Source organism: Cetorhinus maximus, chromosome 8 (genome assembly GCF_964194155.1).
Source record: "Cetorhinus maximus chromosome 8, sCetMax3.hap1.1, whole genome shotgun sequence".
In the NCBI taxonomy this organism is placed as follows: domain Eukaryota; kingdom Metazoa; phylum Chordata; class Chondrichthyes; order Lamniformes; family Cetorhinidae; genus Cetorhinus; species Cetorhinus maximus.
In genome coordinates this window covers 130,409,426-130,435,475 of record NC_135886.1, presented here as the reverse complement: position 1 = coordinate 130,435,475, position 26,050 = coordinate 130,409,426, and the positions used below count along the sequence as shown (strand labels likewise).

At 41.4% G+C, this 26,050-nt stretch overlaps 1 protein-coding gene and 1 pseudogene across 5 annotated transcripts in view; one reads left to right on the top strand and one right to left on the bottom strand.

Moving 5' to 3' along the window:
• LOC144683976 (septin-6) overlaps positions 1–26,050 on the bottom strand; it is a 68,987-nt gene that overhangs the window by 21,069 nt on the left and 21,868 nt on the right. For all 5 annotated transcript variants that reach the window (XM_078547630.1, XM_078547631.1, XM_078547629.1 and 2 more), the window contains 2 exons: positions 13,464–13,659; positions 4,090–4,276 (listed from right to left, as the gene is read on the bottom strand). In XM_078547630.1, the coding sequence (XP_078403756.1) occupies positions 4,090–4,276; positions 13,464–13,659 (383 nt within the window). The remainder of the gene's footprint in view (positions 1–4,089; positions 4,277–13,463; positions 13,660–26,050) is intronic.
• On the top strand, positions 283–401 carry LOC144684095 (5S ribosomal RNA; annotated as a pseudogene).

The window sequence follows — 26,050 nt, the reverse complement described above, 5'->3', positions numbered from 1 at the left end:
TATCTACTCGTTCAGGAGCATTATAATTGTTTAATGTGCAGCCAAACTGGTATTGCCTGTTAATAGGATTCAAGCCTGTTGGTGTGGTCGAAAAACCAAGACACAGGGCTTTTCTTCATTGAGAGAGTTTATTGACTTGTTCAGTCTCTCAGCACACCCCAGTGTCCTAGCTGTCCCCTATATATGTGTGCTGAGGTACTTAATTAAACAATGCCCTTCCCCTGTGTATCCCCCAGACAAGCCCTCATGCGTTGTCACTTGTAGTCCAAACCACCGGTTGTGGCCTATGGCCATACTAGTCTGAAAATGCCCGATCTTGTCTGATCTCAGAAGCTAAGCAGACTCAGGCCTGATTAGTACTTGGATGGGAGACCGCCTGGGAATACCAGGTGCAGTAGGGAACTCCTAACAGTGGCCCTGTGGTATTACCATTGGGTTAGTAATTCAGAGACGCAGGGTAATGTTCCTGGGACCCGGCTTCGAATCCCACCATGGTAGGTGGTGGAATTTGAATTCAATGTAAAAAATAGATGTTAACAATATAATTAACATACCATAAACATTGCCTGGCAGAGCACAGTCTGCAAGCCAGGCACCAAGCCAGGCAATGGTTCACTCAGAGAAGTCAGAAAAAGATAACTAGCATTGGAAACAGAACCACTCACAATGCAGTAACAACGATCGTTCTAAAACTGGAGTCAGGTGCTATACCCTGTATCAGACTGGGAAATGTTTAATACTGACAGTGGGTATATAAAAAATTAATTGGAACAGTTAGAGTGATGGTGTAATCCTATGCTTGCAGGGAGCACAGGTCCCTGAGATGGGGCTCCAAAACCATAGCCCTAAGTTGTCCAAACTGCATTCCCAGTGAGTGTGATTACTTTCTGGATGCATGGAGTCACTCGTAGCATTCCATTCCCCAACACCCATCACTGCAAAAAATACAAGCATTTAATTTTGGAAAGACAGGGAAAATAGGATTATCTGGACTTCACAGCAGCAATTTTAAACTTTTAACCTCGTTATTCTGCATTAAAATGGACAGTGCACGCAAGCTTTTGTTGGTTTTCATTTTCTACATTCTAAACATTTTGATTAATCAGCTTACAAGCTGGTCTTTCACACAACACCGGAACCTCTTGGACATAGTCTTCAGAAAACCAAAATAACCCCAAGGACAAAGAAGTGAGAAGTTAGGACATAAACCAAATTGTTATTGTTTGGACATTCTTGAGAAATGTAGATCATTGGGATCAGCACATTGAACAAAGAGGAGTAAAACAGAAGCATTAGCATCTGACTGCAAACATTTGGTAAACAGCATCACTAATCAACCATGAGGCTCAGGGATTTTCTGTCCCCGCCTAAATTTTAATCAATTTATTTTCTCTCCCGAGTCTCTTTCATGATAGATACCACTCCCCAAAAGAACTTTCCCCAAGCTCTCTGCCAACACCACTTAGCAACCACCACCCTCCAAGTGCACAGGAGTAAGTTAGTGAATCTATCTTTTTGTATATGAGCAGAGGAAAGGCAGTAGAGCACCTCCAGGGTCCCAACTGCTCAGAGAAGCCAATACTGCTGTTTGAAAAGACCTGCATTCGTATAACAACTTTCACAATCTCAGAATGTCCCAAGGAGCTTTATAACCGCTGGAGTACTTCTGAAATGTAGCCACTGTTATAAGTAAGGAGAGGTCCTGTGGTGCAGTGGTAGTGTCCCTACCTCTGGGCTAGAAGCTCTGGGTTCAAGTCCCACTCCGGGACTTGATGGCCATGGAAAGTGTGTTCGTAATGTGGCCAAGCAGGTTAATTATCAGCCTGTAAATCCTTCCAATACCCAGGAGAGTTTGCTGGTCAGCCATACTGCACAAGGCAATGGCAAACTACTGTGGTACTTCGCCAAGCATAATCATGGACCAATCCATAGCCAGCAAAGCCCTCTTTGGGCATGGTACCTGAAGGAGGACGAGTTGTAACTAAGGGAAAGGTGCCAGTTAAAGTACACAGCAAGGTCCCACAAATCCTTTATGGTGGTATTATATGAGAGATAAATATTGGCCTGGACACCAAGGAAAACTCCACTGCTCTTCTTCCAAATAGTGTCATGGAATCTTTCTACATGAATGTAGAAAGATTCTACAGACAGGACCTTCACTTAAACATTCAAAAAGGCAATTCTGACATTGAAGCACTCCCTCACTGTGTCAGCCTTGATTATGTGCTTACGTCCTGGGGTAGTGACTGAGAGGTGTAGAGTGCTGCCACTTTTTATACCTGCATGGCTTCTAATGCTCTAGATGTTGTTCATGGCAACAACAGGCATCAGGAAATGAAATTATGAGGAATGGTTAAGGTGAGAGGGCTGGTTCTCAAGGCTTCAGTAAAATTTAAGATTACAAAGAAAATTGATCAAAATTAATCCAGGTATCTATGTAGAAACATCAGAAAACAAGAGTTAAATCCAGATATTAGGGGCAAAAGAGAGAGTCATGCAGAACTTGTTCACAGCCCATAGAACAAGATATTTGGAAAAGGCATTGAAGCAGATAGTAGAAATGGAAATGCCAAGGTACAATAAGAACAACTTCTGGAGAAGGAAATGACTGAGGGGTATGGACACTGAAGGAAATGAGTGGAAATTGTGGGAGCATTGGCCTTAATTTTCCAACCTTCCTTAGACTCAGGGGTGGTGCCACAGAATTGGACAATCGCAAATGTTGCACCTTTGTTCAAAATAAGGGTGCGGAGATAAACCCAGCAACTACAGGCCAGTCAGTTCAACCTCGGTATTGGGGAAGCTTCTGGAAACAATAGCTTGGGGCAAAATTAAGTCACATGGGCAAATACAAGTTAGTTAAGGAAAGCCAGCATGGATTTATTAAGGGTAAATCATGTTTAACAAACTTGCTCGAGCTCGTTGATGAGGGCAATGCTGTTCGTTTACACGGAATTCTAAAAGGCATTTGGCTTACGAGCAAAGTTAGAGCTCATGGAATGAAAGGGCCAGTAACAACATGGATACCAAATTGGCTGAGTGATAGGAAACTAAAATAGTGATGAATGGTTGTTTTTTTGGACTGAAAGAAGATTTATAGTGGAGCTCCCCAAGGACCCCAGCTCTTCTTGATATATATTAATTACCTAGATCTTGGAGTACAGGGCACAGCTTGAAAATCTGCAGGTGATACAAAACTTGTAGTGTGAACGTGAGGAGGATAGTGCAGAACTTCAAAAGGGCAGAGACAGGTTGGTGAAATGGGCAAACAAACGGCAGATGAAATTTAATGCAGAATGTAAAGTGATTCATTTTAGTAGAAAGAACATTGACAGACAATAATGAAATAAACGGTACAATTCTAAAGGGGGTGCAGGAGCAGAGGCAACTGGGTGTATATGTACATAAATGTTGAAGATGGCAGGACAGGTTGAGAGGGCAGTTAATAAAGCATACAGTATCTTAGGCTTTATTAATAGGGGTATACAGCACAAGCAAGGAAGTTTTGTTAAACTTGTATAAAACACTAGTTCAGCATTCTGGGTGCTGCACTTTAGGAAAGATGTGAAGGCATTAGAGAGAGTGCCGAAGAGGTTCACGAGAGTGGTTTCAGGGATGAGGAATTTCAGTTAAGTTGATAAATTGGAAAAGTTGGGACTGTTTTCCCTGGAGAAAAGGTTGAGCGGAGATTTAATAGAGGTATTCTAAATCATGAGTGGTCTGGATAGGGTAGATAGGGAGAAAATGTTCCCATTGGCAGGAGGATTGAGAATCAGAGGTCGCAGATTTAAGGTAATTGGCAAAAGAAGCAATGGCGACGCGAGGAAAAAATTTTTCACGCAACAAGTGGTTAGCATCTGGAATGCACCACCTGAGTATGTTGTGGAAGCAGGTTCAAATGAGGCATTCAAGAGGGATTTGGATTATTATATGAATAGGATGAGTGTGTAGGGCTACGAGGAGAAGGCACTAAATGAATGCTCTTTCAGAGAGCTAGCACAGATGGGCTGTGTTCTTCTAGGGCTGTGGTACTTAATACCGCAAATGTGACAAGGGCTGCTCCTCCTGTGCTGTGTAGGGTGTACCTACCTTGCTGTCCAATTTTTTCATAGTCACCAAATCGAGGGACTTTAAAGAATGGCCGGTGGGGGCGATGAAGTACAAGCAAACGTGGATCCGACTGTCATGGTAGTTGTGCAGCGTGCGTTTTATCTTCAGCTCTTCCTGCAGGTAGGCTTCAAACTGAGCATCGATAAACTCAACGATAGACTTGTAGCTGTAGAACAAGAGGTCACAATTTTTAATTTTTCTGCCAAACAGAAGGAAATTGCAAAGCAATTTTTTTCTTTGGACAGAACACAAAAAAAGAGATCATTCATATAAACTGACTCAAAGAAACAGCTGGACCAAGCAGAGAGACAGCAAACAGTAATCTATCAGAAAGGAAGTGGAGGCTGCAAGAGGGTCACCTGTCATGCTTCAGTCAATGAGTGTGGGGCTGGCACAAGTTGGGAACAAGTAACATGCACTCCATTCCCTCCTGAGGCTCCTGAACGACAAGGACCAAGGTGGGCGCAACTTAATTAGGGTGGTCCCCAAGTTTTCCATACTCCAAGCTGCCAATACTATCTGAATAGAGGAGTGAGTGAGGAATTGAGGCTGTTTTCCTGGAGCAAGGAAAAGATAATCAATCTGGACATTCTCTTGCTTCTGAAAATCATATTCCGCAATGCACAAGAATGCTCATGATTAGAAGTTGTTGTTGAAACTCACCTGTCTCTCTCCTTAACCATGGCACCCAATTATACCTGGAACTACCCCAATGTTGTCGTCTTCATCATCATGTTTGGAAAATTATTTTAAATGTTTATTACTCTTGCTGAGAAAAAAAGTGACTTTTTTGGCGAAGCATTTCGTCTTCAGCCTCCACTTCCTTTCTGATAGATTACTGTTTGCTGTCTTTCTGCTTGGTCCAGCTGTTTCTTTGAGTCAGCTTATATATAAATGATCTCTTTGTGTTCTGTCCAACAACAAATTTATACTGTATGAGAAGAGGGTGTTGATTGGTTGGCAAGTGGACTCTGATTAGTAGAGATGTTGCCATGAAGAATGCACCAGTTGATGGCGACTGACAGTTAACTGCCAACTGCTTGGAAGGTAAACGTCAGTCGCCATCAACCGTGCATTCTCCATGGCAACGCTTCTACCACTGAGAGTCCACTTGCCAACCAATTAACAATCTCTTCTCATACCGTATAAATTTGTTTCCCCTACATTGGTATTGTTGTGAATTGTCCTGGCGTGTGCAAGACGAAATGCCTCAACAAAAAAAGTGTCTCATTTTCCGCATTACTACCAAATGACTACTTATTACTCTGAGTAAAGTAGTATGTCCTGATAATCTCTTCTAAATTTATCACTGCCATTAGTTCCTATTCTCTGGTCCAATTTCCTCTGGGTACTCTACAGTAATAATCTGGGTTTGTCCTACCTGTAATATTTCATATTTTATCTACTTCACTGAAGTCCCCCCTTCACCACCTTTTAAAAATAATTAATTCTGTAGGCATGGTCATCGCTGGCCATACAAGCATTTATTGCTCATTCCTAATTGTCCTCAAGAAGGTGGGCCGTCTTGAACCATTGCAGTCATTGTGGTGAAGGTACTCCCACAACAATTGTTTGCAGCCAGTTGATGCAGCTCAGAGGGCAGTTAAGAGTCAACCACATTGGTGTGGAACTGGAGTCACATATAGGTCAGACCATATTAAAGACAGCAGCTTCCCTTCCCCAGAGAACATCGTGTGGACCATAAACACTGGCATAGGCACACTGGGACAAAGAGCCAGTTTCTGGGATATAAATGCTATTGCATGTGAACTACTGGGCTTGTATGACAATTTGACCATTTCGTGATCACCTTTACTGATACGAGCTTTTTATTTCCAGATTTTGTAAATTGCCGTGGTGGTATTTGAACTCTCTCTCACTGGATTCCCTGTCCAAGCCTCTGGATTCATAGTTCAGTAACATTACCACTACACCACCATAACACTGCAAACAGCAAAAGTCAAACCTGTCCAACCATTAGTCACTCCTTGACACTTGAAAATTGGGTCTCATTGTTCTATACGCCCTAAGTAGATCCCTTTTTGACAGTGTGGTATCTAAATCTGGATAATACATGCAGTAGGACCAAGATATTGTACAACTTGCATAGAATTGTGCTTTAGCTACAAATATTCTAACGATCCATTAGCTTTAATTACTTCACAACATTGCCTAGACACAGATGTGATGAGGTTCCCATTACTCCCAAGTCTCCTAAATATCCTTGTGTAACTCAATTCTTTCCGTTAATTACAATCTACAAAAAAAATCCACTGCACTTGAAAAGTAATTTGTTATATGATGCACCATGAGACATTTCAATATGGTAAAGGACTGTATAATTGAATTACTCTGCACCAGCATTCAATTTAATTTGATGAGCCTGTCAAATTGCATAACTAAGTTCAATCATTTTGTAAGCTAAAACCACATTATCCACTTCCACAATGACTCAATTTTTTTGTTCCATCAGCAAATGTGACTGGTTCATAGTTCTTCTTTTTGCTGGCCAATTGGGAGAACATTGTGAGTGAGGTCTAGTAGCAGGCTGGGTACTTGTGCATTTGGGGGAGGTTTGGTTGTGGGAGTGGTGGTGCAAGAAGAGGTCGAGTGAGTGACCGATTCACAGAATGGTGACACAGGTCAGGAATGTGTCCCACTAATAGTATCCCCACTGCTGCCTGGATCAGGTCAGCATAGACTGTGGTTGGTCCAGGGATTGATCCCAGATCCTTTCTGGTCTGTACAGTTCACTGCTATACTTGCTGATGCCTTTATCCACTGAACCACTGGTGGGAGGGTCCACATGTCCATAAATGACAGGGAACCATTACTGTATTGGAAAAATTCTCAATGTAAATGACTCATCAAGCATCCCCCAGATTAGACACTAATGAAATCCTGTATTTGTGATTTTAAATCTGCATCCCCGTCTCCATGCAATCTCTCTGCTTTGGGTCTCCATCCACAGTCAGAACATATTACACAGAGATAGCAAGGAGCTGCACAGGGGACCTCATGGGCTGACGTGCAAAGCAGTTTTGAGCTGCCAAGATGCAATAAGAACACAAGAATCGGAAGTAGGAACTGGAGTCCTTTTAGTTGTGAGTTTTTAAGTTCACGTCTCAGGATACCTAGCCTAGCAAATGCTTCAGGTTACAAATATTTCTCTCACTCTTTCCCCAAACATGGTATCATCATCCTTTAAGGACCGTTTCTCCAGTGTATCCTTGAATTTTGTGAAATTCAAGGAAAGTTTTCACAGTAAGCCGAGATAAGTGCTGTGGCACCAAAGTATAGATCCTGCAGCACATCTATCCAAGGCTGGCAGATATCTCAATATTACCATTTTAAACATACCCCAAATAATACTTTTATAATATTACTGTATACTACAGTATTATATAAAAAGGTGTGCATTGACATTTTGCGCTCTTCCAAAGCAGCTTACTGTGTTCAGTCCAAGAACCTAACACCACATTGTTCAGAGTTAAAGCTGCCACATCACATCTAACTGAACTCTTAGCTTCTTTGTTTTAAAACATCAGCGTTTACAACATTGACTCAGATCGATGTGAAAGGTTAAACCGAGCATCTTAAATCAGCTGGAGTTGTACAAAGCTGAAGTCAATGAGATTAACCCTTCACATTTAGCAGTATACAAGGCAAGGTGAATTCCACGGCTTTAGAAGTTTGGTATCAGCTGTCCGTTTGGATTTGCAACATCAGGAATTCATTCCAAAACAATTAAAATCAGAGATACTAATTGCGGGGAGGAAGAAAACAGTGGGACAAAAATTCCTTGGAATTTGGCAGAACTACTTGGGAGCACCTTGCGTGTAAACAGCCAATTCTGGGCATTCTTTTATCATGTGAAGTCCACAGGTGCTTGATAGTTGTGGATCTTCTGCAGAGGGGCAATTAATGCAGTGCCATTGCATACAACAAAGGGTCTCTTTTTACACTTGATGTTTCCAGAAAGGAAAGAACTTGCTTTTGTTTACCACCTTTCATCTCCTCTGGATGTCCCAATGCACTTTACAATGCCTCAATCTCTGGAAAGAATCCGTTATTATCTAATCTTCCCTAATCCTTTCTCATTTCCTCCTAGGTCCAACCATCTTCAGCTACTTCATCAATGACCTTCCTTCCACCATAACGTCAGAAGTGGGGATGTTAGCTGATGATTGCACAATGTTCAGCACTAATCGCGACTCCTCAGATATTGAAGCAGTCCATGTCCAAATGCAGCAAGACCTGGACAATATCCAGGCTTGGGCTGACAAGCAGCAAGTAACATTTGCACTAAGCAATGACCATCTCCAACAAGAGAGAATCTAATCATCGCTCCATGACATTCAGTGGCATTACCATTGCTGAATCCCCCACTATCAACATCCTGGGGTTTACCATTGACCAGAAGCTGAACTGGACTAGCTATATAAACACTGTGGCTACAAGAGCAGGTCAGAGGCTAGGAATCCTGCGGCAAGTAACTCACCTCCTGACTCCCCAAAGCCTGTTCACCATCTACAAGGCACAAGTCAGGAGTGTGATGGATTACTCTCTACTTGCCTGGATGAGTGCAGCTCCAACAATGCTCAAGAGGCTTTTCACCACCCAGGACAAAGCAGCCCATTTGATTGGCACCCCTTCCACAAACATTCACTCCCTCCACCACCAACAAACAGTGGCAGCAGTGTACACCATCTACAAAATGCACTGCAGAAAATCACCAAGGCTCCTCAGGCAGCATCTTCCAAACCCATGACCACTGCCATTGAGAAGGACAAGGGCAGCAGATGCATGGAAACACCACCACCTGGAAATTCCCCTCCAAGCCACTTACCATCCTCACTTGGAAATATATCCTTCACTGTCGCTGGGTCAAAATCCTGAGCTCCCTCCCTAATAGCACTGTGGGTGCACCTACACCATATAGACTGCAGCAGGTCAAGGAGGCAGCTTATCCCCATCTTCTCAAGGGTAACTAGGGATGGGCAATAAATGCTGGCCTAGCCAGCAGCGCACATCCCGTAAATGAATTTTTAAAAATCATCATCTCTGTTCTAATGAAAACAACCCTGGTTTTTAAGTATTTCTTCTCAGTTGCATGCCTCCTGCCAGGTAGAATCCTAAAGAATCCACACTTGACCCACTCCAATTGTCTCAAAATCCTTACTACAATATGGAACCCAAAATGCATACAATACAGTAACAACGGTCTTGGTAAGCTTTTACAAAGGTTCACTATTATATCTTGACTTATACATTCCATACATCTTGCCATAAAATCTAGTATCCCATCAGTTTGTTCATCACTTCAGGTCCTTCATGTGACCCTGAACTCTAAGCCTCTCTGCTTTATCAGTCACCCAAAGTACAGTCGTTACCTTTGTTCTATTTTTTAAAAAAACACCCCCTCACATTTACTGACATTGAATTCCATCTACCAACTTTCTTCCGCATTTTACCATTTTATCAATATCCTTTCGTTACTTGAAATGTTTACATACAAATTAGGAGTAGGCCACTCTGCTCCTCAAGCCTGCTCCGCCATTCAATAAGATCCTCGCTGATCTAATTTTAACCTCAACTACACATTCCTATCTAACCCCAAAAACTTTTCATCCCCTTCACTATCAAGAATCTATGTACCTCTGTCTTAAAGATATTCAATGACTCTGCCTCAACCACCTTTTGAGGAAGAGAATTCCAAATTGTCTTTATCCTCAGAAAAAATTTTCCTCATCTCCGTCTTATATGGGCGACCTCTTATTTTTAAACAGTGACCCCTATATCTAGATTCTCCCACAAGAAGAAACATCCTTTCCACATCCATCCTGTCACGATCCCTCAGGATCTTATATGTTTCAATTAAGTCGCTTCTTACTCTTCAAAACCAAAGCAATACAAGCCCAGTCTGTTCCTCATAAGACAACCACCCCCTCCAGGTATTAATCTCTGAACTGCTTCCAATGCATTTACATCCTTCCTCAAATAAGCAGACCAATACTGTACACAGTATTCCAGATGTGGCCTCACTGATGTCCTGTATAATTGAAGCATAACCTTCCTACTCTTGTATTCAATTCCCCTCAAAATAAACAATAACATTCTATTAGCTTTGCAAGTTATTTACTGCACCTACATACTAATGTTGGAGGTGTCAGCTGTGGCTCAGTTCATAGCACCCTCGCCTTTGAATCAGAAGGTTGTGGGTTCATGTCCCACTCCCGGAAACCAAGAACTGTGAATGTACTCAAAAGAGTTGAACTGTGAATGTACTCGAATGAGTTGAACTGTGAATGTACTCGAAAGAGTTACATACTAATGTTTTGCGATTCATGCACTAGGACACCCAGATCCCTCTGCACCTCAGAGCTCTGCAATCACTCACCATTTAGATAATATGCTTTTTTATTCAACCTGCCAAAATGGGCAACCTCACATTTTCCCAATTTATACTCTATTTGCCAGATCTTTGCCCACTCACCTAACCTAATTATATCCTTTTGTAGCCTCTTTATGGCCTCTTCACAACTTACTTTCCTATCTACCTTTGTGTCATCAACAAATTTAACAACCATACCATCGGTCCCTTCATCCAAATCGTTTATATAAATTGTGAAGAGTTGAGAAGCCAGCACTGATCCCTGCGGCACACCACTCATCACATCCTGCCATCCAGGAAATTACCCATTTATGCATACTCTGTTCCCTGTTAGCTAGCCAATCTTCTATCCATACCAATATCTTACCCCCTACACCGTGAGCTTTTATTTTCTGCAATAATCTTTGATGTGGCACCTTATCAAATGCCTTCTGAAAATCTATGTACAGTACATCCACTGGATCCCCTTTATCCACAGCATATGTTACTTCTTCAAAGGACTCCAACGAATTGGTTAATCATGACCTTTCTTCACAAAACCATGTTGACTTTGCCCAATTTCTTTGAATTTATCTAAGTGCCCTGCTATGACATCTTTAACAATGGCTCCTAACATTTTCCTTACGACAGATATTAAGCTAACTGGCTTATAGGTTCCTGCTTTCTGTCTCCCTTCATTTTTGAATAAAGGTATTACATTATTTATTTTCCAATCTAATGGAACTTTCCCAGAATCTAGGGAATTTTGGAAAATTAAAACTAACGCATCAACTATCTCACTAACCACTTCTTTTAAGACTCTAGGATGAAAACCATCAGGACCCGGGAACTTAGCAAATTGTTGGAACTGTGAGTTGACAAGCATCACTTCCCTAGTGATCGTAATTTTCTTCAGTTCCTTCCTCCCTTCCAATTCCTGATTTACAACTATTTCTGGGATATTACTTGTATCCTCTACAGTGAAGGCCGATGCAAAATACCAGCTCAATTCACCTTCCACCTCCTATTTTCCATTATTAATTCCCCAGGCTCACTTTCTATAGGGCCAATGCTCAATTTGCTCACTCTTTTCTTTTTAAAATATCTGTAGAAACTCTTACTATCTGTCTTTATATTTCTAGCTAGCGTTCTCTCATACTCTAATTTTTCCCTCCTTATTAATCTTTTGGCTATTCTTTGCTGTTTTTTTAATTCTGTTTAATTTTCTGATCTGCCACCCATCTTTGCGTAATTATGTGCTTTTTCTTTAAGTCTGATATTATCTTTAACTTTTTTAGTTAACCATGCATGGTGGTTCCTTCCCTTGGAATTTTTCTTTCTTGTTGGAATGTACCTATTCTGTGTATTCTGAAATATCCCCTTAAATGTCTGCCACTGCATCTCTATTGACCTATCCTTTAACCCAAATTGCCAGGTCACTTTCGTTAGCTTTGCTTTCATGTCCCCAGACTTGCCCTTAGTTAAGTTTAAAATGCCAGCCTTAGATCCACTCTTCTCTCCCTCAAACTGAATGTAAAATTCAATCAAATTATGATCACTACTACCTAGGGGTGCCTTCACTATGAGGTCATTAATTAATCCTATCTCGTTGCACAATACCAGGTCTAGTATAGCTTGCTCCCCAGTTGGCACCAGAACCCACTGATCTAAGAAATTATCCTGAAAACATTCTATGAATTCATCATCTATGCCACCTTTGCCCATCTGAATTTTCCAGTCTATATATAGATTAAAATCCCCCATGACAATCGCCATACCTTTCTGATAAGCTCCCACTATTTCTTCTTTGATACTCCATCCTACCTTGTGAATTCTGTTAGAGGGCCTGTACACCACTCCCACAAGTGATTTCTTGCCTTTATCACTACTCATTTCTCCCCAAACCGCTACTATATCCTGGTTTCCTGAACTTAGGTTATCCCTCTCTATTGTGCTAGTGTCCTCTTTAATTAACAGAGTCACCCTTCCACCTTTTCCTAACTTCCTATCCTTCAATATTCAGGTCCCAATCTAAGCCATCCTGGAGCCATGTCTCTATAATGGCTATTAGACCGTACTAATTTATCTCTATTTGCACTATCATTTCATCGGTTTTGTTTCGAAGGCTACGTGCAATTAGATATAGAGCCTTAAGTTTTGTCCTTTTATTATTTTTGTAACTTCTAGTCTTATCTGTTGATTTACTCTTAGATTTGTACTCTCTGTTCCTTCTTGTCACGGTCTGCTTATCATTTCCCACATTAGTACCTTCCATTTTTTTTATTCATTCTCAGGATGTGGGCTTTGCTAACTGGGCCAACATTTATTGCCCATCCCTGGTTGCCCTTGAGAAGGTGGTGGTGAGCCACCTCCTTGTCTCCAGTCTTTGTTATACCACATCTTCCCACATTTGATCCCTTGTCCCCAGTATTTAGTTTAAAACCCTCTCCATGTCTAGTTATGCGGTTCACAAGAACACTGGCCCCAGCACGGTTCAGGTGTAGACCGTTCCAAAGGCACTGCCCACACTTTCCCCAATACTGGTGCCAGTGCCCCACAAATTGGAACTCGTTTCTCCCACGCCAGTCTTTGAGCTACGCATTTGTCTCTCTAATCTTATTTGCCCTGTGCCAATTTTCACATGGCTCAGGTAATAATAATCCAGAGTAAATACCTTTGAGGAATTTACCATACCTCTGATTTTATTATCTGCATATTTGGATACCACCCACGAACGCTATATGTAAATCAGTGATCTTTTATATCCAGCACAATAGACACTCAGTTAAACGTGCATTCAGAAAGCAGCACACACCTCTGCTAAATTCAGCACTCACACAGTATTGCAATTATCATCAGCCTAGGTTAATGTTGAGGACCTGAAGTGGAGCTTAAGCCAAACTAACACTTAGCGCAAAGAGATTCAATTCAACATATCAAAGCACAGGAATTACATTAGTGTGTGAAAGTTGTTTCTGACCTTTCTTCCTTGTTAATCTGGTCCCCAAATCCCACACTGTTTACGATGGACAGCTTCAGGCGGACATTACTTTCCTGTAGTTCATAGTTGTTGGACTTTATGTGGACTCCTGGCTGATTGTGAGCTGCTGGATCACCTTCGAACCTGGTGTTGAACAGGGTGTCCATTAAGGTGGACTTTCCAAGACCAGTTTCACCTAAAATCAAGGCAGGTTCAAATTGTGAAATAAGCAAGTGGCCCAAAGCAAGATACTGTTAATGACCTTCTATGAATCCTGAGACACCAGCACTCCAAACTACCTCCCAACCACACTAAAACTATGGTGTCCAAAAAGGGCAAAGTCTAACTATCAGTTGTAACTTTCTCTAACAAGGGGAAGCATGCTGAAAAGATGTTCAGTTTATGCTAGTTTTTCTTGAAAAAGATCAATCCCCATCTGTAACTGGCAAAGAATTACTAACTCCAGTCGGAACAGAGGATAGCATTGTCCACAAGGGTTAGTAAGGGTGAGGACGTGGGCTAAATACTGCCACAAGCTGCCAACAGAAACAGAAGAGAAATTGCGTAAGCAGCAGAGAGCGCTAGGCAACAGAGTGACAGTTATTAAAACAAAGACACTGGTGGGATGCTTCATTCACCATTTTGTACTTACAAAAAAAAAACTAGAAATATACAGAAGTTACACTGTGGCTGCACTGCGAGCAAATCACATTTACCCCATGCCCCCATATGCTGTCAACCCATTTTTTTTTAATGCATCTACCTAATCTAATCTAAGCTAAACAATGTTGACGTTGTTATTTCCATTTCTGGGTTGGTGCAGAACAAAGGGCAAGGTGGATAAGGCTGCCTGCTAACCCTCTGCCACATTTTAATAATTAAAGTAAAACTGAATGGACAGCACCTGACAAATTAATCTTGAAATGACACAGCCGAGATAGTTGTGAGCAGACTTTGTGCACATGTGTGTATGTGAGAGACAGGGAGGGAGAGTGGAGAGCAGGAAGGAGTGTAGGGTGAGGGGGAGAGATCCAGGGAATGATTTAAACACATGTTTCACACAATTCAAGCTTCCCTCTCATCTTCCACTTGGTGCTAATTCCTGCAGGGATGGGATTCTACAAGCACTGATTATTTAACTCTCTGGTATCCTGCTCAACAGTCAGGCAAATTGAGGTGGTGATGGGGTAGGAACAAAAACTTGCAAGGGAAGAGGAGTGGGGGGAGGCGGTGGGGGGGAGCGGGAGCGGGGAGAGTGCAAGTGCGGCGCAGGGGAGGGGGGGGGGGGGTGCGGGGGTGGGGGGGGGGGGGGGGTTAGAGAGCAGGGAGGGCCCAGAGAGAGGGGGGAGCCCAGAGATGGAGAACCCAATACTTTTCACTTCTATGTTGCCTTCATCAATTCAATATTGGGAGAGCTTCAAAGCAAATTTTGAAGCCATGAAGCCCTGCTGGTGGGGTGGTTGAAGAGATAACCCTCGAGCTGAAGAGAGAAAGCATCATTTCAAACCTCTCCATATTGAACTCCATCTGCCTTGTTTCTGCCTATTTTACCATCCTGTCTATTTCGTCCTGAACTCAAATTATCCTCATTATTATCTATTACTTTGTTGAGTTTCTCAGCATCAGCAAACTTTATAATGGGCTCTCTAACTCCCGAGTCTAGGTCATTTATAAAACTGAGAAGAGTGATAGACTCAAAATTAATCCTTGGGGAACACCACTGCAAACCACCTCCCAGTCTGAAAAACATCCATCCAACACCACCCTCTGCTCCCTGTCACTGAGCCAATTTCATATCCATACCATCAATTTCTCCTTAATACAATGGGCCTCCTGTGTACTACTGTTTGTTTGAGACATTCAAAACCGGCCCAAATTGAGTTTTTCCAGATGTTCCAACCAGGATACAAGCCATGTGTGAAGGCAAATGGAAGCAAAAAACGGTCTGTATTTGAGCCTAATGGATTTGGAACACAGATACGATGGAAGTACTGAGAAACGGACTATTTGCCTTAAATCTTTAACTGGTTAGTATTTCTCCCTTAGTTCCTGATATAATGATAATGAAGAGAAGCAATAATTCAAGGGAGTAGTATTTACAAATGTATTGGTGCACCTTACTCTGATGAAGAATCTTACTTATACAAAATCCCTTCCGTTATTACAAAGCTGTTGTCTTCTGCATTTACCCAAGGGGCATGTACCCAAGAGGCACATGTTGCGTTTTGTCTGTTGGCTGCAATCCAATAGTATTTCTTTTTAAAACAGATCAGTGACCAATTGACAAAACACTCAAAAAAAATAACCTAACTGGAATTTACCGATGTTCTGAAGCTTTGCCAGTGAGCAGGTTAAGAAGGTGCATGGTACAAGCCATGGTGATACCGGCTATTTAGGTGCATCCAGCACTTAAAAAGCCAGCAACTTCAAGTAGGAATGTGTCCTTCAGAAAACCTCGTTAGGTAGTTGACTAATGGGGCAGCATTTCATGTGAACTGAAGCTTTGGGTAAAACTTGAATTTACCCATTTGGATAATCCCCTACGTATCAAACCGAATACAAATCAATTCTTCAGAAGGCAAAAAATCTAACTGCAGTTACTCTATACTGTTCTCTGAAGTCAAACTCTCCTTTTATCTCATTAGGACTCGAGCTATATTACCTTATTTATCCATTCTCCAACCTACGTGACTGAGACAGTTTTCAGAAAGATATGCTCTTTCACAAGATAAGCTCAGACAGATGAGGATGGCCTCCAAGTCCATTTGATCTTATTCTTCCAGTATACAAATCCTGCTCTTGTTATTTCTTGATTAAGTCCAGTATCCTGGCATTAACCCCTCTTCCATCGCCATAAATTAAATTTGTAAAGCTGCAATCTTCAAATTATACCCGAGTATAGTTGAAGACACTAAAAGGAAGGCTTGCATTTACGTAGCGCTTTTCATGACCATTGGATGCCTCAAAGTGCGTTACAGCCAATGAAGTATTTTTGAAGTGATCTCCAGGGTGTTTACATCCTTTTTCAATCTTTCAAACGTAGAAGGCACAGATCTCAAATTAACAATGGTGGCAATGTCTAACAATATGCTTGAATTAGTTATATACTGGGGTACAATAGTGTAGTGGTTATGTTAATAGATTAATAATACACTAGCTGGTTGTGCTGTGTTGACAGAAGAACACTCAATTATCTGTTACACATGTCAGGAATCCGCAGGGAAAAAATAAATTAATATCACCATTAAGAAAAACTTTGCAATAAGATGGCAATTTCTGGCAGACAGGGGACTCATAACAAGTGTCTGATATGGAAGAGTTACTAAATTTAATTGATGACAAGATATACTACTAATAAACTGAAACACCAACACCTCTGTTGGGCTGCTAGTATGTGCAGTTAAGCTTTGAAGTGGCTGAATTTTAAAAGTTGCTCGTCATCAATAAGTTTTCCTTTTCACCCACCCTCAGGAAAGAACACATTCATATGGTGGCTGTGGTCTTCACTGATGCAAAAGTGGCTCTTCAATCACCCGCAATCACTTTTACGTAGGACAGAAAATATTTTTGTTGCTTCCTGCCCTCACTCCAATCATTTATTGAATATTGTTCCCAATATTCACCCACCCCCTACTTCCAAGTATTCTGTTTAAATCTCTTCCCTTTCTGGACATCCCCGCCACCACCATCCTTCCATGTGCTTTCCACAGACACCCACAAGCTCACCAACTCCCACAACTATCAGCTGCTCTCTTCCCCCAATTCCACTTCCTGTATAGACTCCCCTTGTTTCTCAGATTTACACATTTGTTGCATCAGCATCAATTGCTCATTCTGAAAACGATGGTCCGAATTGCCTCCTTCTGCACTGTAACAATTTTGTGATTCTGTGAATTGATTCCATTTTCCTCACCAGAGCTGCTGAATTCTCTCTTTTCCTTAGCTGAGGTTTTGTTTAAACAGGGGTCAGCAACATCTTTTGAGCATGTCTGACCCATTTCCTTAGGCTCCACAGAGTCCACTTTCTCAACCATGACAGGTTCCTCACCATCCCCCTGTTCTCGTCTTCCAACCCATCAGCCTCTGTATTCAGGAGATTATCTCCCTTCTATATGAGCCCACCACAGTGCATATCTTCCCCTCCTCCGTCACTTTTCAAAGTGGGCAAACATTCTCTTGTGATCAGAGCACTTTTTTCCCCCCAATTCACCCCCACCCTTGCCCTATTCAATTACAGTGCTCTCTTATCTTTCAAATATCAGTCCTGAAGAACAATTCTTCTGCTCAAAGTATTAACGACTTGAAGGAGAAAAGATTGCAGGTAAATGGGGAAAGAACAGGGGAATGGTACTATCTGGATTAATCTTTGAAAGAGCTGATGCAGGCTCGATGGGCTGAATGGCCTCTTTCTGTGCTGCACTATTCTATGAATCTTCTTTTTGTTTGCAGGTGTAAGTTGTAATTAATTGATATTTCTTTTAAATTTCAATACTGCATTGCGTTTCACTTTTCCCCGCTTCAGTGCACACTATCTTACTGCTACCCACTGCAACACTGTGTGGGGTGCCCACAACATTGTGCAGGGCACCCACCACACATCCTTGACAAAAGCATCACAAATGACTGCTATAAAAGGTCATTGTCATTACAATTTTTAAAAATCACTAATAGGCAGCAGACAATTTGGCCAATTTACTTGGTGGAATTATTGAGCATTGGTCGTGGTTCAGCTGGTAGCACTCTCATCTGAGTCACAAGGTTGTGGGTTTGAGTTCCAATCCGGTGCTCGAGCGCAACAATCTACTGAGGGAGTGCTGCACTGTCAGGTGGCCCGTCTATGATGAGACGATGGACGTATGGACGTAAAAGATCATATGGCATTATTTCAAAGAACAGAGGAGATCTCCCCAGTATTTATCCCTTAATCAACATCGCTGAAAAAGATGATGACATTGCTGTTTGTGGGAGCTTGCTGTGTACAAATTGGCCACTGTGTTTCCTAAATTACAACAGTGACACTGTTTCAAAAGTACAATAGTAAAGGTGCTTTTGAGATGCCTGGTGATCTTGAAATGCTCTATAATTGCAAGTTTTTTTGTTATTTTGTAATTTTTTTTAGGGTTAACTGACTTGCTGTGTATTTATAATATATTTTATGTTTCAGTTTGGGATATGGTGATGCACTGGGAAGGTTGGGAGGTAACCTTGTTTGTCTTTTGGATCGTGCATTTCCTTTTTTGCCCATTTTCTCCCTTCTCCTAGGAGCCATGGGTCTTGCTGGGAATTGAAGCCAACTCAAGCGTCGCAGTTCCTGATCTAACCGGGCAAAGGCCAGGACAGAACCTGGGAACCTGATCTGCACAGCTCAGTCCTATACCACATCAGGCCACTACCTCCATAAGACATCACGAAACTGGGAAATGGAGGAGGAAAACCTATTATTATTTTCAGCAATTCAAATGGCAAAAAGCTGTGATGACAAGTAAAATGCACAACCGGAGTCTTCTGCCCATTTAGGCTAGAATTCATTGCGTGTGTTTGGATCAAAATAGCAAACTTCCTTTTTATGGATTTGTTTTGTGTCTACGTGTTGTGACTCTGTATCTTGAGGTATTTCTCCTTCATGAAATGTGTTAGAAATCTTTCCATTGAAATGAGTGCCTTTAAATAAAACTGAATGGCTTTTGTTTAGGAGCCAAAGTTCTGTGGAAAGTTTTTTTTAAATAACAGAGCTACAGGATACAAGTTAATACTGGGTGATCTTTAGGCCACTCTGAACAGGATACACTGCTTGTAGGAAGAGTAATGCAATCCCCTACTGCATCCCTCACCCACCAAACCCCCACCACAGGACAAACTGCATCATGTAGCACCGGGCAAGAAAATGGCTCATCGAACCACCTGTATATCTGACAATTTTAATAGGAAACAAATTTAAGAAAAAATCTCTAGAGGGCAAGCCACTACTGAGACAGAGGGGAGAAAAAAAATCTGCAAATGCTTAAAAAAAAAGCTGAAATAAAAAAAAAACAGGAACAAAAATTGCTGTCAGTCAGTATTTATAAAGAAGAAAGGCAGGTGTCCTTTAAAATGGGGGCATATACCAGCCCTGAATTAACAAAAGATATGCTCCCAAAGTATTGATTTGTTTTAAGGCAGTGCGTCCCCAGAGATTTCTGTTTTTATTTAAGTCATTTCCAGTATCTTTAACTAGTCGCTGTTGAAGAGCTTATGGATTAGGAGCCTCTGGCACACATAACTGAAAGCCTGTGGTCCTCCCATTTATTTCCCAGACCTCTATTCGCATCTTTCAAGAGAGCACATGAGCATTCATCTGATCTGACTGTGTTGGACCAAAATTCAAAACACTTACAAAAGCAAAAAATAACTTCAAAATAATCTGCATTTCCTACCCAAGTCTCAAGATTGTGTTCACACTGGGACAAATTCGTTTCCCCTGATTCTTATTGGATTGCCCAACAAAGACACATTTCAGACCGAGATCCAGACTGACACACACACACACACACACACACACACACACGCGCGCGCGCAACCATGCTGTTGTAGGGCACAGAGCTGCATTTGTTTAAAATGCCCAAAGATTTTCAGTCTTTGCTTAGCACAATCAGGAGAGAGAATGGTGCAGTTTTCCTGACAAATTCCTGAAAATTGGACACTAAAATAAAAGCAAAATGCTGCGGGTGCTGGAAATCTGAAATAAAAACAGCAAGCGCTGTAAAAACTCAGCAGGTCTGGCAGCATATGTGGAGAAAGAAACAAAGTTACCGTTTCAAGTCGAATATGATTCTTTTTTTTTGAAGAGGAGAGATATTGGATTCAAAAAGTTAACTCTGTTTCTCTCACTGCAGAAGATGCCAGGCCTGCTGAGTTTTTCAGCACTTTGCTTTTATCCCCGAAAATTAGGGTTACACTATTAGCTATCCAACATATTTACACAAAAAATATATCTGACTCAATTCACATTCGAGGAAGCTGAGATTCCAGCTCTTGTACCCTTCTTTGCATGAAAATGGCATCTTAACACCTGTCAAGAATTAATTGCAATTCAAAAAAATCTCCTGCAAAACCAGATTTGGTGAAACTTTCATTTGTTTTAGAGCTGGAGTTTCCATTTATCAACCAGCGATAGAAGATTTATCTTCCACAAGTGATGTTTCTACACTGGTGAACATAACGTACACAATTTGGTCACAAAGCAATGTTCCCAGCACAGACTCGACTCTTGACATGCAAATACATGTACATATGTTGCCCAAGTGCTAACTAAATAAATCCATTCAACTTGCCAGTGAATCACGCCATGATTGATTTGTAGCCATGAAATCAGGAATAGGCTCTCAGTTTCAAATCAACATAATTCCAACATCATCTCATGAATGCAGCTCCACTTCATTGAGAACAAGAGGGGTGGGAGGGAGTGAGCACAAGCAAGCCCTTTAATCTCAGAGCCAGGGAGCATTCACAAAAACAGAGTCTCAAAATCTTTGAATGACGGAGATAAACTCACAGCCTTAATACTCTTCCTCTCACGTAAATATCTTGACCACAATTTCTAGGAAGGGCATGAGGGATATAATATGCACTTGTTCTCTCAATTTCTTAGAAACTGTAGATCACAGTTCCAAATTAGTTCATTGGTTAAAGTCATCCATTAGTCATGATTCAGCTATTCAATAATGAACTCAAACACTGAGCCTCCACAGCCCTGTCCTGTTGCTATAGCATTAGTTAAGTGGATTCTTAAAGTGGATTCTTACACAAGAACACGTTGCAAAAATTGTTTAAATGCAAGTATGCAATCAGTTTAATTTGAGTTTATTTGCACCCCAACTTCACCTCACAAAACTTCAGCCTGTTCATAATTCTAAATCACACTCATACAGATGCCTAACAATGCTATACAGAAGCATAAGGTCATCTAACAGTCTCCAAAAGCAAATCCTGGGGTCCGGTTAGGCTTCAGTTTCCAGTTAATCACAACCTACATAATGAACCAAATATGGGAGAGATGGTGGCATAGTGGTAATGTCGCTGGGCTGGTAATCCAGAAGCCCAGGATAATGAGCAGGGGACATGGGTTCAAATTCCACCACAGCAACTGGTGGAATTTGAATTCAGTTAATAAAATCTGGAGTTAAAAACTAGTCCCAGTAATGGTGACCATGTTGTCATAAAACCCATCTGGTTCACTAACACCCTTTAGGGAAGGAAATCTGCCATCCTTACCCAGTCTGGCCGACATGTGACTCCAGATTCACAGCGATGTGGTTAACTCTTAACTGCCCTCTGAAATGGCCACTCAGTCCAAGGGCAATTAGGGATGGGCAACAAATGCTAGCCTTTCCTGTGACACCCACATCCCGTGAAGGAATAATTTTTTTAAAATTACACCATGTGATGGTGTACAATCAAGGTTCAGGTGTTCATGAAAGAGACCCGAGAATTACTAAGTCTTCAGGTCTGTAATTGTTTCCAATGTTTTAACCACATTTCTCTCTTGGTGGGAAGGTCAGGTGGTGAGAAGCTTTGTCAGTACATCACAAGCTTGATCGGATCATTAACACTCGTTTGTTACCAAATGTTCTGGTCTCAGTTCAGACTAATAATAACTCTGAAACCAACTGCTAAGATCAAGAAATCAAAATGGAAGTTAAAAATTTCAAAACATTCCTTTGTTAAGTTAAAAAACTGAAATAACAGAATGCAAGTTGACAATAGTAAAACGCCATGGTGTAGAAACCATACTAGAGAGGTGGGTGACTGAGATATGAATAGAGTGGGTTATGGTGTGGAGGATTTAGTTTCACTGCAGCAACCTTTCAACCTCAAGGTCTAAAAATAACAGGGACACTTGCGTGGTTGACCAAAGAGCACAGGGCAAGGTGCAAACCTGTAATGCAGGAGTGCCTTGCTTTAACGCTGTTCTATTTCCTCTGTGTCCCAAATTAAGTGCATTTTATTGTAACCAAAGGCTAGTCCACTCCACATGTGCAATACCTAATGTTATGAGGGCCAATGCATTCAAATGACAATTGGACTGTATTATGACTAACCGTATAGAAACGCACAGGTAGCAACAGCAGGGTTTGTAAGGCTCAGTCTATCTGAATTGTTAACTTATAAGATATGTAAGTGGCAGTTGTTGCTCCAAAGAGGTAGTTGGCATTTCATTGTCAGTTGACTGCTCTATTTTAACTTTTTCCCATTATACTTACATTTGCAAATGCCATATGACAAAGCAGTAATTCAGAAGTTACATGCAATAGATAAGGATCATTAAAGTACATTTTAAGACCTTCAGTTTCCAATTTTATCAGTGTAAAAGAAAGAGAAAAATCAGTGGGAAAAATTTAGGATCCAAAAGGTAAATTTTGGGAAATTGAGGGGGCAGGGTGGGAAGTTTTTATTTTGAATGTCATTTAAACTCAATAGGCATGGGACTTTAAGATTAACAGTAGAAAAAAAAATTTCCTAATATGTCCCCCTCATGTGACAATGTCACATGAGATGGGACATGTTCATACTTTACAGTAAAACTTTATTAAACTTTTTAGAACCCTGCATGAAACCTCATCCTGCCGGTGGATGAGGTTTCATGTTTTTTCTAGTTGCCGCTGGGGCTCCTGGCCAACCCGCCAACCTCAAGGTTGGACGGGCAGGTCCTTTAATTGTTTAAATGATCCTGTCAATGGCCTCAATTGGCCATTGACAGGTCGGTGGGCCTGCAGCTGATTTTGCTGCGCCCCCGCCTTCCTGAAAATTTAAATGGGGCGGGATGACATCGGGGGTTCTGCCCGACATCATCCCGCATCATTTTACATGTCGGCGAGCAGGCCCTGCCCCCTGCTCACCGACGGCAAAATTCTGCCCCAAGTTTGCAACAGTATGAAGAATACAGTCCTCACCACCATTCTTAATGATCCAGATCCACTGAAAAAGAAAATCCAAATAGTTTACTTTCCCACGGGTCAGAGGCACTCATGCATCAACTCAACATGCACAGTACACACATGGATTGACATGACAGATGCAATGCAGCCATCTTCTCTGGATCTGATTTCAGGGTAAAAATAACCATGGGAAATTACAGCAGTCGGAGTTCTCACACCGGGGAGAAAAATCAGTCATAGGCCTGAAAAGTTTAACATTGTTTCTCTCTCCGCAGCTACTACCAGCCCCGGTGAGTATTTCAGCAAATTTAATTTTTTTATTTCAGATTTCCAGCATCCAGAATATTTTTCTTTTGTGCTGTTGGAGTAGTAGCGAACAGTTACTTTTTGGACAGGAAGAAGTGTTATGATATGGCAGGTGGTATTTGCCAGGCTGACCAAATCCACAAGGGAAACCTGGTGCCACTATCACAACGATTTTGCAATTTGTATTTATGGCGAGAAGGTTTGTGCACTGAAGTCAGAAGTAATGAGTCCACTGCCACCTTTAGAGATTTTAAAGATCAAATTAAAACATTTATTAAGAAAAGAAAAAACTTAAACACACACAAGATTACAGTTACACAGTTATAACAGTTCCCAAAATTTCTACTTAACCAGACTCCCAACTACACACCCACTTTAAGGCAACAGTCCAAATAGTCTCCGAATTTATAAAGTCATCCAGCAATATTACCACAAGCACCCACTGGACAATGGAATTCCAAAGGCTTTTAACACAACTTTGGTTACTGGAACAGCAAACTTCTTCGGGGTGGCCAGAGGCTTCCTCTCCACTCCCACCACCCCGAAGTCTGTTTCACATGGTGCACCTTTCAAGATCTCACACAGCCATACCCCTCACACAGCCTTACATACTTCTTTAAATATATTTTATCCCTTTTGATTTGTAAATCTCATCGTTTCCAAATTAATTTCCCAGAATATAAAAATCTTTCGTGTTTTCATTATGGCCAGCACTTTTAGGAAAAATCAACGTAATAACCTTGCCTTATTTATCTTGCCAGTTGTAAACATTTTCCATGTCCCTTTGAAACTCAAACACTTCTCCACTCATAAAAAAATGCAAATTTCATTCTTACTGTCTCTGCTGAGACCTCATCCTAGTTTACTCATCTCCATTTCAAATGCCTGTTTTACACCTAACTTATTTGATAATTTAAACCTTGCAGCCTAATCATCTATAGTTTAATTAAATTAGCCACACACACAAATATAAACCTGCTTGAAAGTATCCCACAGTAATATTAGGAAAAATATAATTCCTTGACAGGAGGTACATAGTGGGTTTCAACAGGGGTCGGTATGAGGACTACTGCTCTTTTTCATACATATTAATGGCTTTGACTTGGAATTGCAGGACATAATTCCAAAATGTGCAGACAACACAAAACACGGAAATATTGTGAACTGTGAGGAGGATAGAGATAGATTTCAAAAGGACATTGACAGGCTCATGAAATGGGTTGATACATGGCAGACTAAATTTAATGCAGAGAACTGCCTGTGATACATTTTGGTAGGAAAAGCAACAGGTCATGTAAAACTAAAGAGTACAATTCTAAAGGAGGGGGCAGTAGGAAGAGAGAGAGAGCTGGGTGTATGCGTACGTGCACAGACTGGTGGAAGGTGGCAGGGAGGTTGAGAAAGTGGCTAAGGCATACGGGATCCTGGGCTTTATAAATAAATGTATAGAGTGCAAGAGCAAGGAAGTTATGGTGAACCTGAGGGAAGTGAATGTACTACTGCCAAGTTTGCAGATGACACAAAAATAGGTGGGAAGGCAAGTGGTGATGATGACACAAGGAGTCTACAGAGGGATATAGACAGGTTAAGTGAATGGGTGAAAACTTGGCAGATGGAATGTAATGTAGGAAAGTGTGAGGTTATGCACTTTGGCAGGAAGCATAGAGGAGCTGAATATTATTTAAATGGAGAAAGACTGCAGAAGGCTGCAGCACGGAGGGATTTGGGAGGCCTTGTGCATGAACCTAACATACAAGTTTAACAGGTAATAGGGAAGGCAAATAGAATGTTGGCGTTTATTTCAAAGGGAATGGAGTATAAAAATAGGGAAGTCTTGCCAAAACAATACAAGGCACTAGTTAGACCACACACCAAGAATACTGTAAACAGTTTTGGTTCCCTTATCTAAAGAAAGATATACTGGTATTGGAGGCAGTTCAGAGAAGGTTCACGAGGTTGGAGGGGTTTTCTTATGAGGAGAGGTTGAGTAGGTTGGGCCTGTACTCATTGAAGTTTAGAAGAATGAAAGGCGACCTTATTGAAACATATAAGATTCTTAGGGGGCTTAACAGGGTAGATACTGAGAGGTTGTTTCCTGCTGTGGGAGAGTCTAGGACCAGAGGGCATAATCTCAGAGTAAGGGGTCATCTATTTAAAACAGAGATGAGGAGGAATTTCTTCTCTCAGAGGGTAGTCAATCTGTGGAATTCTTTACCGCAGACTGTAGAGGCTAGATCGTTAAGTAGATTCAAGGCTGAGATAGACAGATTTTTACTCAGTAAAGGGATCAAGGGTTATGGGGACAAGGCAGGAAAGTGGAGTTGAGGATTGTCAGATCAGCCATGATCTCACTGAATGATGGAGCAG